The sequence below is a fragment of the Xyrauchen texanus genome, chromosome 9 (assembly GCF_025860055.1).
Source record: "Xyrauchen texanus isolate HMW12.3.18 chromosome 9, RBS_HiC_50CHRs, whole genome shotgun sequence".
NCBI classification, from domain to species: Eukaryota; Metazoa; Chordata; class Actinopteri; order Cypriniformes; family Catostomidae; genus Xyrauchen; species Xyrauchen texanus.
The window spans coordinates 18,275,006-18,291,130 of NC_068284.1; the positions used below are offsets into that span (position 1 = coordinate 18,275,006).

General features: G+C 35.8%; 1 protein-coding gene across 3 annotated transcripts in view; it reads right to left on the bottom strand.

Moving 5' to 3' along the window:
• Window positions 1-15,393, bottom strand: part of LOC127648747 (zinc finger FYVE domain-containing protein 9-like) — a 34,185-nt gene extending 18,792 nt beyond the window's left edge. For all 3 annotated transcript variants that reach the window (XM_052133485.1, XM_052133484.1, XM_052133483.1), the window contains exons 1-3: window positions 15,118-15,393; window positions 2,414-2,513; window positions 1,018-1,125 (exon numbers count right to left, since the gene is read on the bottom strand). In XM_052133485.1, the coding sequence (XP_051989445.1) occupies window positions 1,018-1,087 (70 nt within the window). In that variant the 5' untranslated portion in view covers window positions 1,088-1,125; window positions 2,414-2,513; window positions 15,118-15,393. The remainder of the gene's footprint in view (window positions 1-1,017; window positions 1,126-2,413; window positions 2,514-15,117) is intronic.
• Window positions 15,394-16,125: the final 732 nt, after the last annotated feature.

A 16,125-nucleotide genomic window follows, 5' to 3' on the forward strand; every position in this document is an offset into this window, starting at 1 on the left:
GCCTTGGGATCCATCTGTCAAAGTGACACATGAACCCTTTGGAATCTCAGCAGGCACTCCCTGTCGCTTGCACACATGCAAGAATAATCAAACACACTCCCATATACTCCTCCCTATATTCGCCTTCATTCTGGGGTCCAAGGAGGGCAGTTTAATAGTTTCAAGTCTCCTTTACCCCAATTAATCTGTCAAGATTAGTGTCAGAGAGTGGATATACATTCATTCCACCATTTAATAGCAACTCTAAGCATATGTCTGTGTGTGAGGCAAGTCTGTGTGGCTTTTAGTGTTCTGTGACATACAATCAATACATTTCAAACAGTCAGTTTTATTTGGCTGTGCACCAGGAGCTGTTGTCTGGATAAACCATAACAGAGATCCAAATAAGTCTCTGACAAAACACTAATTGCATTATCTCGCTATACCTCAAACACACCTTGTAAATTACATATACTTGACTATCTGACACCAATTATACAGTCTTAAAAAAAAGAAAAGAAGAAAGAAGTCCTGAGGAGAAATGTTAATTCAATTGACCCCATTTACACTACAGATTGCTGCCACCAGCATGGCTAACTTCTTGGGCAGCACAGCTGGCCATAGCCTTTCAAAATAGGATCACAAATGAGAAGTTATGCCTGTAAAAAAAAATATGATTTAATTATATTTTGACAAGGCTTTCCACCTATTCATAATTTTTTATTATATACCTGCATGCATCAAAAAACATACAGAACAGTGAAATTGCTCAATTGACTTCTCTAACATTGCTAGTCACTAGGCCTACAACCGCAGTCACAGTCACTGCTTATTTACGCCGAATTAAACTATTCCCAACTTTTTCCAAGCGTGCCCGCAGTCACCATTAATCATGTTGCTGGAAAACACCAACTGACACTGAAAAAATTATAGACTTTGTTGCTGTCAGTGTGAATGAGGCTTAAGACTGTCAGATTTTTTGCTTTTATATCCATCCATAGTTTTGCAAGACGCAGTCAAATAGTAACATCCTCTTACCTTCATTCTCTTCAAACTCGTCCAGCACCTTGTCCAGGTTAAAGGCCTCAGCCTGGAAGTAATTCTCCATGGGTCAAGAAACTCCACCCTGACAAGAGCTGTGTGAACCTGAAATGAAATGATTTTTTTTTATAACTATATAAATTCAACATCAATAATTTCCACATTAGAGGACGACCGATAGTGGATTTTGCTGATCCCACTGATAATTGATTTTGCTGATCCCACTGATAATCGATTTTGCTGATAATCGGTCATTTTAAATTACTATGATGGAGCACAGACACACAATTTTGGCACAGTCCAAAATTTATAATTTATAAACGCTTAATGTTCAACCAAAATCTCAAAAAGAACTACCCAATAAGAAATAACTAAATTTTGTGCATAATGCAGGACTTTAAACTATTAATAACCCCCAAAACACACCAGCGACTCTTATTTTTAAATGACGGAGACTTGGCTCCATTACAATGCTTTATGTTTAAGTGTTTTCCAAATTAAGCTTTTTATAGCCTATAGACTACACTGGCAGCCAAAAGTTTGGAATAATGTAATGCAGATTTTGCTCCAAAGAAATTGGTACTTTTATTCACCAAAGTGGCATTCAACTTATCACAATGTATAGTCAGGACATAAATAATGTGACAAAATGACAATTAGAAAAACAATTTCAGAACTTGATCAAATCAAGACAGGCCCCATTTCCAGCAGCCATCACTCCAACACCTTATCTTTGAGTAATCATGCTAAATTGCTAATTTGGAACTAGAAAATCACTTGCCATTATATCAAACACAGATGAAACATATTTGGTTTGTTAAATGAAGCTTAACATTGTCTTTGTCTCAAAAATGGCAAAAAAGAAACTATTTTGTCAAATATGGATGATTATTGTCAATAATGAAAGATTTACATAAAGCAAATCCACACAAGGTATCAGTGATAGTTTTTATTTCACCTCTGCCACTGTTATAAGAAAGGTAGAACCCTCCAGCGCTGACCACAGTGTAAAATGGAGGAATAAAGTCAAACTAAATCAGCAAATATTTTTGCAGATAACCGATGGTTCCAAAAAGTAACTATCAGCACTGATGAATCGGTAAACAGCTGTGTTAACAAGCTAAAAAAAAAAAAAAAAACATCTTAACAAGTGTTTACGGTGTTACAAAGGTTTCTAAAGTTGATGTAAATTGTGAAACTGTGAAGCCTCCAGGAAGCCTATGGTAGCTATATGAGATTTATGAGGTTACTGATTTTTCATGTTCTATAAAATGCAGGGCACGGATCATATAAAGTGCAAAAAGTTTCAGACAAGCCCAAAGAATTCACACCAACAGTAGTAATAAATCTAAATAAAAGGTGGATATAAACATACAATCATAATCATTCTCACCTGCCTAGAGGTCCTCTTCAGTAACTGCAGGTAAATCTGCACAAAGGCTCCTGACAGAGCCCTCGTCTCATCCAGTCTCGCACATATTGGACATCCAAACCTGAAATGGAACAGGATAATAAGAACAGATGCCACACCAATGAAATAGAATCTAATGTTTTGAATTCTTGTAATGATTTGATTCAACCTAGTAAGCCTTATGCTAAATAGATACCTCATTTTAATATCATTAAGGCCCAAACAGAATCAAACTGTTCCAGTTGACTATTGTTAAAATTAGAGTTCAAATATTTTGCTTGAGCTTTGAGCAATCAGGTGCATTTCCTTATGATCTGCACAAAGTTGTGGTTGACTCAATGGTAAACTGCAATGAAACGTACGTCATTTACAAAGTGGGTAATTTAGAAGGCTGGTCACATAAGAACAAGTGTGCCAACAAGGATTACACCAGAGACAAGATATTCCACCAAGCAGAGGGTTCTGAAAGTAGCAAACTCAACACATTTTACGCTTTGTTAAAGATGCACGCTTTGCCACACTGTCAGCACAAAGCTAAGAAGACATGGGAGGAGGGGAATATGAAACATACATGTACAGTTGATGTCAGTTTACATACACTTAGGTTGAAATCATTAACAATATTTTTTTTTAACCACTCCACATATTTAAATTTAGCAAACTATAGTTTTGGCAAGTTGTTTAGGACATCTACTTTGTGCATGACACAAGTAATTTTTCCAACAATTGTTTACAGACATTTAGTTGACTACATCACAATTAAAGTGGTTCAGAAGTTTACATTCACGAAGTTAACTGTGCCTTTAACAGCTTGGAAAATTCCAGAAAATTATGTCAATCCTTTAGACAATTAGCTTCTAAGAGGAGGTGTACTGAATTGGAGGTGTACCTGTGGATGTATTTTAAGGCTTACCTTCAAACCCAGTGCCTCTTTGCTTGAAATTACGGGAAAAGCAAAAGAAATTAGCAAAGACTTCAGAAAAATTTGTGGACCTCAAAAACAGCAAAGGACCTTGTGAAGATGTTGGAGAAAACAGGTAGACAAGTATCTATATCCACAGTAAAATGAGTCCTTTATCGAAATAACCAGAAAGGCTGCCCAGGCAGGAAGAAGCCAATGCTCCAAAACCACCATAAAAAAGCCAGACTACAGTTTGAAAGTGCACATGGGGACAAAAATCTTCTTCAAAGAGAAATTTCCTCTGGTGTGATGAAATAAAAATGTAACTTTTTGGTAGGGCTGCACAATTAAATTGACGATTACAGCATTCAATTTAAGTCTGCTCCTGTTGCGTCAATGGTTTCTATTTACAACATGTTTCTGCAGCGGTTGAGCATTCCAACCAATCACTAACATGTCCGTTGAGCAATGAAATGACAATGGCCAATCAGAGCTGCTTAGATTAGTCATCCGTCCTATCTGTAATGACTGATAATAATGCACAAGTTTTAAACCATCTGAATGCCCAGATGCTTGCTTTATGTTCTTGCTCTGTTCACGCAGCACACGGAAATGAATACTGAATAAACATTACCTGACACTTGAAAAGAAGCTGTAGAACAAGAGCAAAAAGCACTTTGTAATTATTTTTGATTCATTGCATATTGCACAGCTCGTTTTGAACGTAGATGTTAAATACACTGCAAATGAGCAACACTACAAAACTAAAATGATCCTGTTCTAATCAAGGCACAGACGCGGTGTAAATAATTGATTTATTATGCAGATTAGACAGCTTTGTTTTTAATGAGAGCATTCGTGAGAATGCATAACATTGTGCAGAGCGTCACGGAGCTCACGTCGTCATGCAGGACTCAAAACAACAGTGTAAACCTGCAGTGAGTGACAGCAGTCATTGTAATGGGAGCGTTTGTCACGTTGCTCGATTTCTGTTTTAATTTATTATAAATGTAATGACAGTTTTGTTTTGTCATGTTAATAACTAGGTCAATTTGAATTTAATTTGCACAAAATAGCAATTAAGTAATTCAAATGAACTATTCAAAGTTTGTTTTGGAGGTGTAGCCAACGTAAAGAATATGGCATGAATAGCATATTTCAGGAATCACCGTCATTGTTATTGCGTCTGCTCTAATAAGCCCCATTTGGTACGCAGCTGGTATTGGTAGATTAAAAATGTTCACAAATCTTTCAAACTCAGATCTCATATGACTGTTTTTAATTTACAAAGTGAAACCACCGAGGCCAAAAATGATCTAATGATGATCTTACATGAACAAGATCACCACTGAAGATCTAACGAGATGAATGATCCCCTGTCTCGCCACCTAAGGTCTTACTGAACGCAGTAACTTGGTTGATTTAAATCAGCTGTTAAGAAGTTTGAATATTGAATATGCCATATTATTTACTGTAAGTGGACTAATAAATAAAAAATTAATTTTATACCATAGATATCAATTTACATTCAATTTCAGTTTGCCTTACCTTAAACATAATTACAATATAAAATACAATACAATATAATGCTTAAAAGATACTTAAAAGAAACTGGAGCGCAGCTCGAATCCACCATTGAAATCTGCTATTCTGAAGAACCACACGGTTGCTTACTTTGTGACGTCACGGTAATTAAACATTTTAATCAACATTAATAATCGTGATTACAATATCAACAGCAATAATCGACAATTATGATTTTTGCTATAATCATACAGCCCCTACTATTTGGCCATAAAAAATATTGTTACTGTATGTTTGGAGGAAAAAGGGTGAGGCTTGCAAGCCGAAGAACACCATCCCAACCGTGAATCATGGGGGTGGCAGCATCATGTTGTGGGGGTGCTTTGCTGCAGGAGGGACTGGTTCACTTCACAAAATAGATGGCATCATAAGGAAGGAAAATTATGTGGCTATATTGAAGCCTCAATCTCAAGACATCAGCCAGGAAGTTAAAGCTCAGTCGCAAATGGGTCTTCCAAATGGACAACGACCCGAGCATACTTCCAAAGTTGTGGTAACTTGGCTTAAGTACAGCAAAGTCAAGATAAACTTCTGACTGGATTCAAACTCGCAACTCCAGGAGTGGTAGTCAGCGCCAATACTCGCTGAGCTACCCAGGCCCCCGTGCGCTGTTTTTAATCAAAATATCCCTCTTTAGGTGATTTTAATGTAACACAGCTGTTAATTATTTACGAGAGTGTAAACAGACAGGATTAAATCTGCACTGTCTTGATGTGACATTAAAGCAAACACAGCCCTTAATGTACAAGCAGATGGGACAAATTCTTTAAAATATTACATTTGTCCGATGTCTAAATGTATATAAGCTGCATGCTGTCTGTTATAGGTATTCAGGCATTCTTACTGCATCAAATCAGTATTAATGTATATCTAATAATCACAGAGTAAAGAGTGTCAAATATTTAAGTAGTTTTATTTTGCATTCAATACATTTTTTAATGTTTTTATATTATATATTTTTAAATATTTAGTTGCTCCTGTTATTGAAATACTTAAAGCACAGTTTACTCTGTTCTCCATTTAATTACTGGCTCTTTTAGAATTCCTTTAAAAGCTTGAATACATTTTTCACAAGAGAAAAAATGAAGGCTTCGTTTTAATTTAAACTGTTAATATATTTTTTTGTAAACTTTTGTCAAATAATTACGGCTGCCAAGATTTTCCTAGTCAACTAGTAAGAGTTAATTTAAGCCATTAGTCGGCTAGTCGCACATTAATTTAATTACTTGAATATTTTGGGGGGTATCAGAAAATGGTTTGAGTTCCAGGGCTGAGAAATAATGTTATAAATAACATTGCTAACACTGTTCTACATTACAGAGAAATACTAAACCATAATAAATGAGCCTTTAGAATATAAATTTTACAAGCACACAAGGAGACTGTCTGAACATTTTGTTAATTTATAGAGAGAAATGCAAATTAGGTTTGTGCCGACAGATGATGATATCGGGATTGAAGATGGTCAGAGTGATCGCCAATAGCTGATGCCTTTGATGATGTCAAGGCAATATTTGGCTCGTTTTCCCATGTATTCAATTATTATTATTAGGCTATTATTATCAAATTAATATTACAAATAATTTGGCACACTGACACGTGCATGCAGTCTTGTGGAAAACGCGCATCTAAAAGGTTCTCGCTCTTTATTTTATTTTTTTGTAAGAACAGTATCATCTTTGAGTGCTGCAAATGACCTCAGACATCTCAGCTCAGCTCAGAGGTGCTTTGAGTTCAGTTCTCTTTATTTCCACAGACCAACTCTGCAGCTTATACGTCTGTGATTAAAACAGAAAATAATACAAAAACATGTTCAACTCAAACCATGATTTATATTTGTGATTTATCATAATTACAATTATTATTTTTACATTTATTATTGTTTTTTTGTGTTCATTTGTGTAAGTAATTTTCTGCCATGATGTTAAGACAGATTCCTGCCTGATGGTAAATGGAAAGGTGCATGTATAATATATATATATATATATATATATCGTGAAGGAGGGAACAAAACAAATGTTTTCACACGCATGATGTATTTTCCCGATAACGAAATACCGACTGGGAGTAGATTCTTTGCCAGAGAGATGTTGTCCTTCACAACTGTTGTAAAATCATCTTTCAAAAAGTTGAACAACACACATTTTAATTGTCTTGTTAAAATAAATAAAAAATTAGCTCTATTGTGTAGGCTTAACCCTAACCCTGCTTAATGAAAATTACCGCATAGTACCACCTAGTTAGTGTACTCCGGTACCAAATCGGTACTGAAACAAAAACATTTTAAGATACCAGAATTTCTGAAGGTACGGGAGTACCGAGTCTACCCGGTACCCATGCAGAGTCGGGAACTTTTGAACTCACAACAAGCAAAAAATGCGACAAGCAAAGTAGCTGCTGCTGCGGAGTCTCAACTGAATCTTGTCGAAAAGAAAAGTGGAAAAAGCCAGGTTTGGAAATTCTTTGTATTTGAGGCTGATGAAAAGGAAAACATCATAGATCAGCAAAAACCTATTTGTAAATGGTGCTTTTGCAATTTTCTGACGAAAGGAGGAAACACATCAAACTTAATAAAGCACATGAAATACAAACACCCGGATTAATTCAAGCAACCAAAGCAGGTTAGTTTAAAAGCATATTATCATTTGCATTAGGGCTGAAATTATTAGTCGACATTATCGACAACGTCGAAAGTATAAAAAAAATACAAGAAAAATTTTCATTGTCGAATTGTCGTTTGATCTCATTTAACGTAAAATGAAATCATATTAAACTAATGACACACGAGCGCAGCACTGCAGTTCACGCCTGACGGAGGAGAGGAATAATTACACAGATCACAGTCCAGATGCACTCTAAACTTTCACAGCTTCCTCTTATGTAGATCCCAGAGTATTAGGGAATCAGCTCTTTAAAAGGAAACATCCCAGCGTTACAAATGCAGTTATATTTAATGTGTTATAGCTTTATTAAAGTTCAAATAATACAGAAGCAGGTCATGTTAATAACTTTAAACTCAGAAACTGGCATTTCTCTGTGTGGTAAGCACCTCTTCTATGAGTTGCGCGAATGTCCCGATCTAAGGGGGAGAGATTGAAACTGCACCCGGCTGAGAGAGACTGCCTTGGGGACGCTCATCCCTCGAGCACGCACACTTAATGCAGCTAGATTAGAACGTGATGGCTCGCAACTTATTTAATCATAATATAGGTCACTGTGCATTTCTTATCGTGAAGAAAAATGGCAATATGCAGCTTTATTAATACGAGAGCACTTTGCACATTAGTTTGGAAATAGTTTTTATTCATTCTATTGTATGCTTGTTTATTCAGTTTTGTTATAGTACTTGGTAAAAACTTGCAAAAGTTGAAGCAAATCTTATATGAAGTGTTCAAAAATACTTTAAGCATAAATTGTACAGTTTTGTTATAATTCAAAAATAATACAGTGTTTAAGTTTTCAAGCGTTGCTCAATGGCATATTTCTGTTCTTACTTCTGCTGCTAATGTTTTGTTAACTTTAGTAGTAACCGGTTTTTGCTTTGGTACCGAAAATGGTATAGAGTACCGTGAAATTTCAATGGTATTGGTACAGACTACTGAAATTTAGGTACCGTGACAACACTACCACCTAGCGTCCCACCAACGGTAATACCGGTGTTCGTCATTTTTATGTGGAGTTTTTTCTTGCGCCCTCTTGCGGACTTAGGACATTATAAAGAGCCCATATTATGCTCATTTAAAGGTTCATAATTTTATTTTGAGGGTCTACTAAAATAGGTTTACATGCTTTAAGGTTCCAAAAAACATATCATTTTTCTCATACTGTACATTGGTGCAGTCCCACTTTTCACCCTCTGGCTGAAACACTCCTGTAGCTCCTGACTCTTTAAAACACCCCTTTCCAAAAAGCCCAGTCTGCTCTGATTGGTTAACAAGCCCAATCTGCTCTGATTGGTTAACTGGCCCAGTCAGTTGTGATTGGTCAACCGCTCAGAGTGTGTGTCAGAAATATAATGGCCCTTACCATAACCAAGTTTCAGCTCCTGAGGCTTCCTGAGCAACGCCTTTCTGAGGTGGGTATTATGCAAATATGTTACATAGTGACGTAGCTATGTCATGGAAGTAATGGCTGGACTGCAAACCAGGCATTTCAGGCAGTACAGGAGCAGTGATTTCTGTGGAAGTATCTCCCTTTTGCATGGACTTTGTGCTTTGAAACTTTGCAGACCTTTTACATGCACAAACAACTATATTACACACCAACGGAAAAATCCCAAAAAGTAAATAGGGTCTCTTTAAATTTATATAATTGATTTACAACTTTATTGCATTTTTGCATAGACTGAAGCAGAGAACATTTTGTCAGAACCTCAAGTGAATTATATGTTACTTTGTGTAGTACCTTTATGTCCAGGTTTTGTAAATCACTGAAATAAGCATTTTATTTTCTTCAGAATCGTGAGAGATTCTGTATATTTATCCAAAAAATAGTCATTATTACTCTGAAGGTAGTATATATCCTGCTATGGGGTCATGGTAGCCGAACTGTTAAAGATAAGGGATACTTGCACAAAGTCTGTTAATGAAGTATGGTTGAACGAGGACATGAAGTGTTACTCAGATCACAATCATGTTCTATTATCATTGTACCAAAGAACCAAGTTCACTGGCAAGTCATTTGAGAGAACTGAACCTTGTATTAGTGTATTGTAAATTGCAGATCTAGCTAATGTTTCATGTTTTGTTTACATTAAACCATATTAAATTAAATTAAGTTAGGTGTTTTTGTGAGAGAACTAATCCATTTCAAATACATATTGCGATTATGGCACAACATTGTTTAATATTTTAAAGGCAGCCATCCAACCCATCTCATGAGTAAAATCCCTGATCTGTCCACAACCTACTGAATGAGTCTGCTTGTGCAAATGTAAGCCTTTAATTACAATCTGCAACTGTCCATAGCAACAGAGCAACAAACTCTTTAAAAACAACAGTTTCTATCAAACCATACTGTGACTCCACTCATGTTTTCATACAATGAGCTTTGTTATTAGATTCAGAACTAATTGCCAAAATCCCAAAAAGCACTGTGTAATCCATAATAGACTGTAGAATTAAAAGTTTCAATGTTTTTTATTTAGTCATTGGAATAAACAAAATGGTTTTGGAGACAAGCTGGTTGTGACCTATGAAAACAGTGACCATACCAGATTAAGATTTAATTACTCAGCAGATTCCCTGAATAATAATACATGGGCAGTCAGTCAACCATGGTGCTGTATTTTTCTGCCTGAATTTAGAATGGAGTAACAAGACATTTAAATTAATTTTTTTGCCAAAATGATATACAAAGACTTACAGTTTTTTTTATTTTAGTCTTCTTTTTTTTTTTTGTCTTCTGATGAAAATCTACTTTTAATGTAGACAATACAAGTAAACAATAGAAAAATTACTTATCAATATACCTTTGCATTTTTAACAAACTTTTATTCAGTGCAAAAGCACTCTTGCTTGTGATATATTGCTTAATTTTATTATTATTACAAACATGATTCATTTATCATTATTTAATATTTGTATTATTATAATAATAATAATAATTATTATTATTATTATTATTATTAATATTTCTATAGTGAGGATTACATTTTACTCTACAGTTATAATATATTTCTGTTGCAATTTCTTCAAATTCAGGCGATTAGCTTTTATTATTAATCTTTTTAGAGACTGACAGCATTTGAAAGCAGTTGTGTGCCAGACAGTGTGCGGGTACCGAATTAAGTCTGCTACTGGTACTGTAGAATCACTGGTATTGTTGCATCTTTTTCATTTTAGTACCGACTTGGTACCGGAGTACTGGTACTTTTCACAACACTACTTTCAACTAATGCAAGCTCAAGCAGGGAAACCTCCAGCATAATGAGTGGATCAATTCTTTCTAGATTTCTCTTAAAAACAAAAATAAGCATTGTTAATATCTTGCAGTATTATTTTTCTTGATACAGTGGTAAGAAAAAGTATGTGATCCCTTTGAAATTAACTGCATTTCTGTATTAATTTGTCTTAAAATCTGGTTTGATCTTCATCGAAGTTATATTTGTAACTAATAACACAAATTATTTTCACAAAGGAAGCCGCTGCTTTCCAACAAAAGAAATAGCTGCATACCTGAAGTTTGCAAAAGAACACCTTGACACTCCACAACGCTACTAGGAAAACATTTTGTGGACTGATGAAACTAATGATGAATTGTTTGGGAAGAACACACAGCATTACATACGGTGCAAAAAGGGCAGAGCATACCAACATGAAAACATCATCCCAACGGTGAAGTATGCTGGAGGGAGCATCATGATTTGGGGCTGCTTTGGGGCCTGGACCGCTTGCCATCAAAGGAAAAAAATGTATTCCCAAATTTATCAAGATATGCTATAGGATAATATCAGGGTGGCTGTGTGCCAGCTGAAGCTCAGAAGTTAGGTGATGCAGCAGGACTAGGCCTGTCATGATAACTACGTTATCACTTTACCATACGATATATGGACATGACCTTAATCATTTTTGCTGAACTCGATATTGTCCATTGTGTTTACATAAGAATGAATGCCATCAACATTTTAGCCATTCCAGCTGCTTCTATCTTCTCGTCTGCTCTCTGTGTCGGAGGTGAGGCTCAGGCAGCTCACACAGCTCACACACACACACACACACTTCACAATTTTGGAATGGACTTGGTTTCAAAGCCGCATTCCAGAGCTCTGGTGTGGGACCATTTTGGCTTTAGCCGAATGTTCTGAATATTCTTAAGAATTAAAAGTTAATTGCTCTCTTAAAGGGTGCACTTGAAATATTATGCCATTTATATTAACATTAAATCAGTGGCATAAAATGGTCTTAAAATGACAATATTAAGACAATTATTTCTGGGACAATATATCATCCAACAAAAGCACTTATCGTGACCGGCCTAAGCGGGACAATGACCCTAAACATCGAAGTAAACCCACTACAGAATGGCTTTTGGAGTGGCCCAGTCAGAGCCCAGACCTTAACCAAATAGAGATGCTTTGGAATTACATCAAGAGAGCCATTTACACCAGACATTGTAAGAATATGGATGAGCTGAATCAGTTCTGTAAAGAAAAATGGTCCAAAATTCCTTCTGAACGTTGTGCAGGTCTAATCTGCTGCTACCAGAATCTCTTGGTTGAGGCTATTGCTGCCAAAGGAGGATTGACCAATTATTAAATCCAATGCTTCACTTTTTCCATAGCCCCCCTGTGAATGTGTAATGGGATGTGTTCAATAAAGACATGAAAGATTAGAATTGTTAATGTGTTATTAAGCACATTGTGTTTGTCTATACCTGTGACTTTGATGAAGATGAGATAACATTTTATGACCAATTAATGCAGAAAACCAGCCCATTACAAAGGGTTCACATACTTTTTCTTGCCACTGTATATTATCATCAACAGTATGTTTTAAAATAGTTTGATTATCATCATGATGCATCTTTTTTGTCTTGTCTTCGTTGAGACAATCAAAAACCCTTTGTCAACTAACATTTTTGTCAATTATTTTGTTGATGTGGTCGATTAAAACCTAGATTGCCATTGAACAGACTTAACAATTATCTATACCAGAAGTACAAATTGTGTTTTCTGTGAGTAAACAGCTGGAAACCCTGCCACAAATATGGATTGACAGGGCAAACAGAATACAGATTGGGAGTTGTTGTGCGTGACATAATGGCCTTATTCTGCTCTGCCAATGTACAGTTACATAACAAAGCTGTTACAAGATAAACACACCATATGCCACACCTTACAGTTTTGTTGGTCTGCTACTGATCACAAACCATGAAAAAAGTAACTTTTCATGCCCTATAAATGTTCTGGCCTGTTCTTGATTCATGTATTATTCATTTAACCATATGCCTATGGAAGTTGTCTTGAAAATGAACATTATCCTGATCCAATGAAGGCACTCCTTGTATTCCCAGTCAATTTTAATCTTGCAACAAACCATCTCATGTTCAAGAACATCATGTGAACAGATCAATTTGAATGGGTGTTCACTTTTGCAAGGCATTGGAATGTTGAGATACGTCAACCTTTTTTTTTTTTTTTTTTTTTTTTAAATCAATTATGGCTTTTCTTCCTGTTATTGTTCATTTTCAAAGCATCCATCTGTTAAGACTGTTAACAGAAAGCTCTGTTTGATTGCTTCCGAACTCCAAGAATGGTTCACTGTCACTTTCTTACCACTAAACTGGATAAGCTCTCTGGCATACTGTGGCATTTCAACCATCCATAAAAGTCATCCTGAACATAAGGCTGCATAAATTAAGGAAATTAGGGAAAAACATAAAGTGATGCTCTATCAAAAGCGGAGGAAAACTAGATCCTGCAAGATCTTACAGCAGTCAAAAGAAGTGTTTCTAACCCACTGCATATCATGGCAAATGTCTCAAGCTATTACAAGAATTACTTTCATCTCCCCTTAAAGAAGAGTGAAAGCAACATAAGGAAATAGACTCAGCTGTCCTGTCAGTGAGGTGCCACATTTAAAAGAACCAACATTAGTAGCTCAGATGTCTGGATAGCAGAGTCAACAGGCTGTATCTGTTGCTGATAGAATCTGGTTCACTGGTTTTCAAGAGCTTCCTCTGCATCACTTCTCCCAAATGCAAAAATATCTCAAGATGAGGAAAGTCTCAGTCATACATTAGAAAGCTGAATGAGTAAAACAGTAACTTCTGCATGCAGAAGTGTTAATTCACTCTGACAAAACAAGTGCCAAGCCCTGCTGACTGTCCTCAAGCCCCACCAAAATAAAAATAAAAAGTGTTGTCATCTGGGATTTTCTGAGGTTATTTTGCAATTCTTAACTGCACCCTGACATCCTCACCACTTGATCACTACAAAAAAGGTAGGGCACGGGTTCAATACAAGTTAAGCTCAATCAACAGCTTTTGTGGCATAATATTGATTACCACAAAAATACATTTTGACTTGCCCCTCCTTTTCTTAAAAAAAAAAAAAAAAGCACAAATCTGGGTTACAGTGAGGCACTTACAATGGAAGTAAATGGGGACAATCCGCAAACATTAAAATACACCGTTTCAAAAGTATAGCCACAAGATGTAAACAATACTAACATGATTTTAGTGTCATAAAATCGCTTACTACCCATATCTGTGTGAAGTTATAGACAATTTTACAACTTTGTTGCCATGAGGATGTAATGTAATTGTCAACGAACCCTAATACGACTGTAAAACGTTGATTTAAACAAATCAAATAAAAATAAAAAAGAGCTCAAATAATACACAAGTTTTAACAGAAAAATTAATGCAAGTGCTTTTATAAAATTATACGCTTCACATTTCTGCCTTTAAACCATCCAAAAATTGGCCGCATTCGCCTCCATTGTAAGTGCTTCACTGTAACCTCGATTTCTGTTTTTTATTTTTTTTAGAAAAGGTCAAAATTATTTTTTATGGTAATCAACATTATGCCACAAATGCTGTCGATTGAGTTCACTTGTCTTGAAACTGGAATATTGCTTTTATAATTTACAATACCTTTCATTAAAGACATTAACAATATTGTCATACAATGCTCAACAGATTAGTAATGCACATTAGAAATAGTTAGAAATGCCATGAAACTTTAATTCATATAATTATTTTCCATATGTATACTTGAACAGACAAACTACTGATCTATTGATTGATCATTAGATTTATCTCTATTATATATATATAATATTTGTTAATGACTTAATAAATGAACGTTATTACAAAGTGTTACCATAGGAATAATTAAACGCACATTTCACAACAATATGGTGACCACACACCCGTGTAACGGATTGCTGAGGTTAGTCAAATAACCCACTACAGTGCATGTGTTTAATAACCTGATTACAATCATTTATTTTTAACCTGATTTTACACGCTTCACAAACAGTCAGTCAGTGAGTACAGTAATCCAACCGCTTTGAAAGTGAAGATAAAATATATTTAGTCTAAGTTAGCTAATCCATTTTTGGAGAGAAACACAGTTTAAGGTATTGTGGCGAATTTTTCTTCGCTCTTGTCTGTTTTTGAGACTAAATGAGTAAAAATGCTAAACATCACAGCTATGGTAAAATAATCACAGTTTGTGGGTTGCTCGTTCACTCACAGGTGGAATCCCCGTCATCTTCAAGCACGATTCCGTCTCCACGGGTAAAATCCAACATACTCAGTGTCAGATAAACAACCGATAATATATTTGACATCTGTTGGGTATCTCCAGGCAAAGACTAGGCCATTATCGAGTCTTCCATAGAAGTCGAGTAAGAAGTAGTTCGTACCAGAGCTCTCGTATATCCCTCCCCCGAAGGTTACTACGAACTGCAGCAAGGGTGGGACATTTTGGCTCAAGCTACGCTGTAGTGGCGTGACATTCCCACGCTGACTGTTGACGGTTGAGCCAAAATGGAGCCTGTTTCGTAACCTTGTGTGGGTATGCGTTTTACAGCGGGTGACACCGCCGTGCATCTGGATCGAGAGGAAATAGGCTCGTTTGAGATACCAAACACCTCGCCAAGAGAGTAGGCGAATGCAGACAGGGGAGGAGTGAAATAAGTGCAGTCCAGTCGGACAGTTCTCACTTCTCGTAGTGGATCAGGCGCCTACGAGATAAAAGATATCGCGGGATTCGCTTTTATATGCTTTTTTTTGCCGATAAAGTGAATGTAATTTAATTTCTGTTGCTTTTAAATGAAAATAAAGATGATGAACAAGTCACACAATGTACCTGTTATTTAATTCCACCCAAAATACTTTTTTTCATCCATTTTAGTTTCATAAAGACTATTTTATTTAGATAGTTTAGAAATATGATGACAATCACATATGCCATAAATAGATCCCACTGTCGAATCCTGGGAAAATGCACACATAATTTATACACATAAAAAATGAGAACAAACACCACGGTTGTTTAAACCAATGAGCTTTATGATTTATTAATTTCAAATAGTCCTAAATATGGAAGTAAGCATAGTTAAAATCATACATATACTACACTGTTGTCACAGGACCTCACCAAATTATCATCTTGTAAATGTTGTTAATTTGCATTTCCTATCAAATTTTGTGTCAAAATGTATTAATCTTTGTCAGTCCAATTAAATCATGGGTTAAG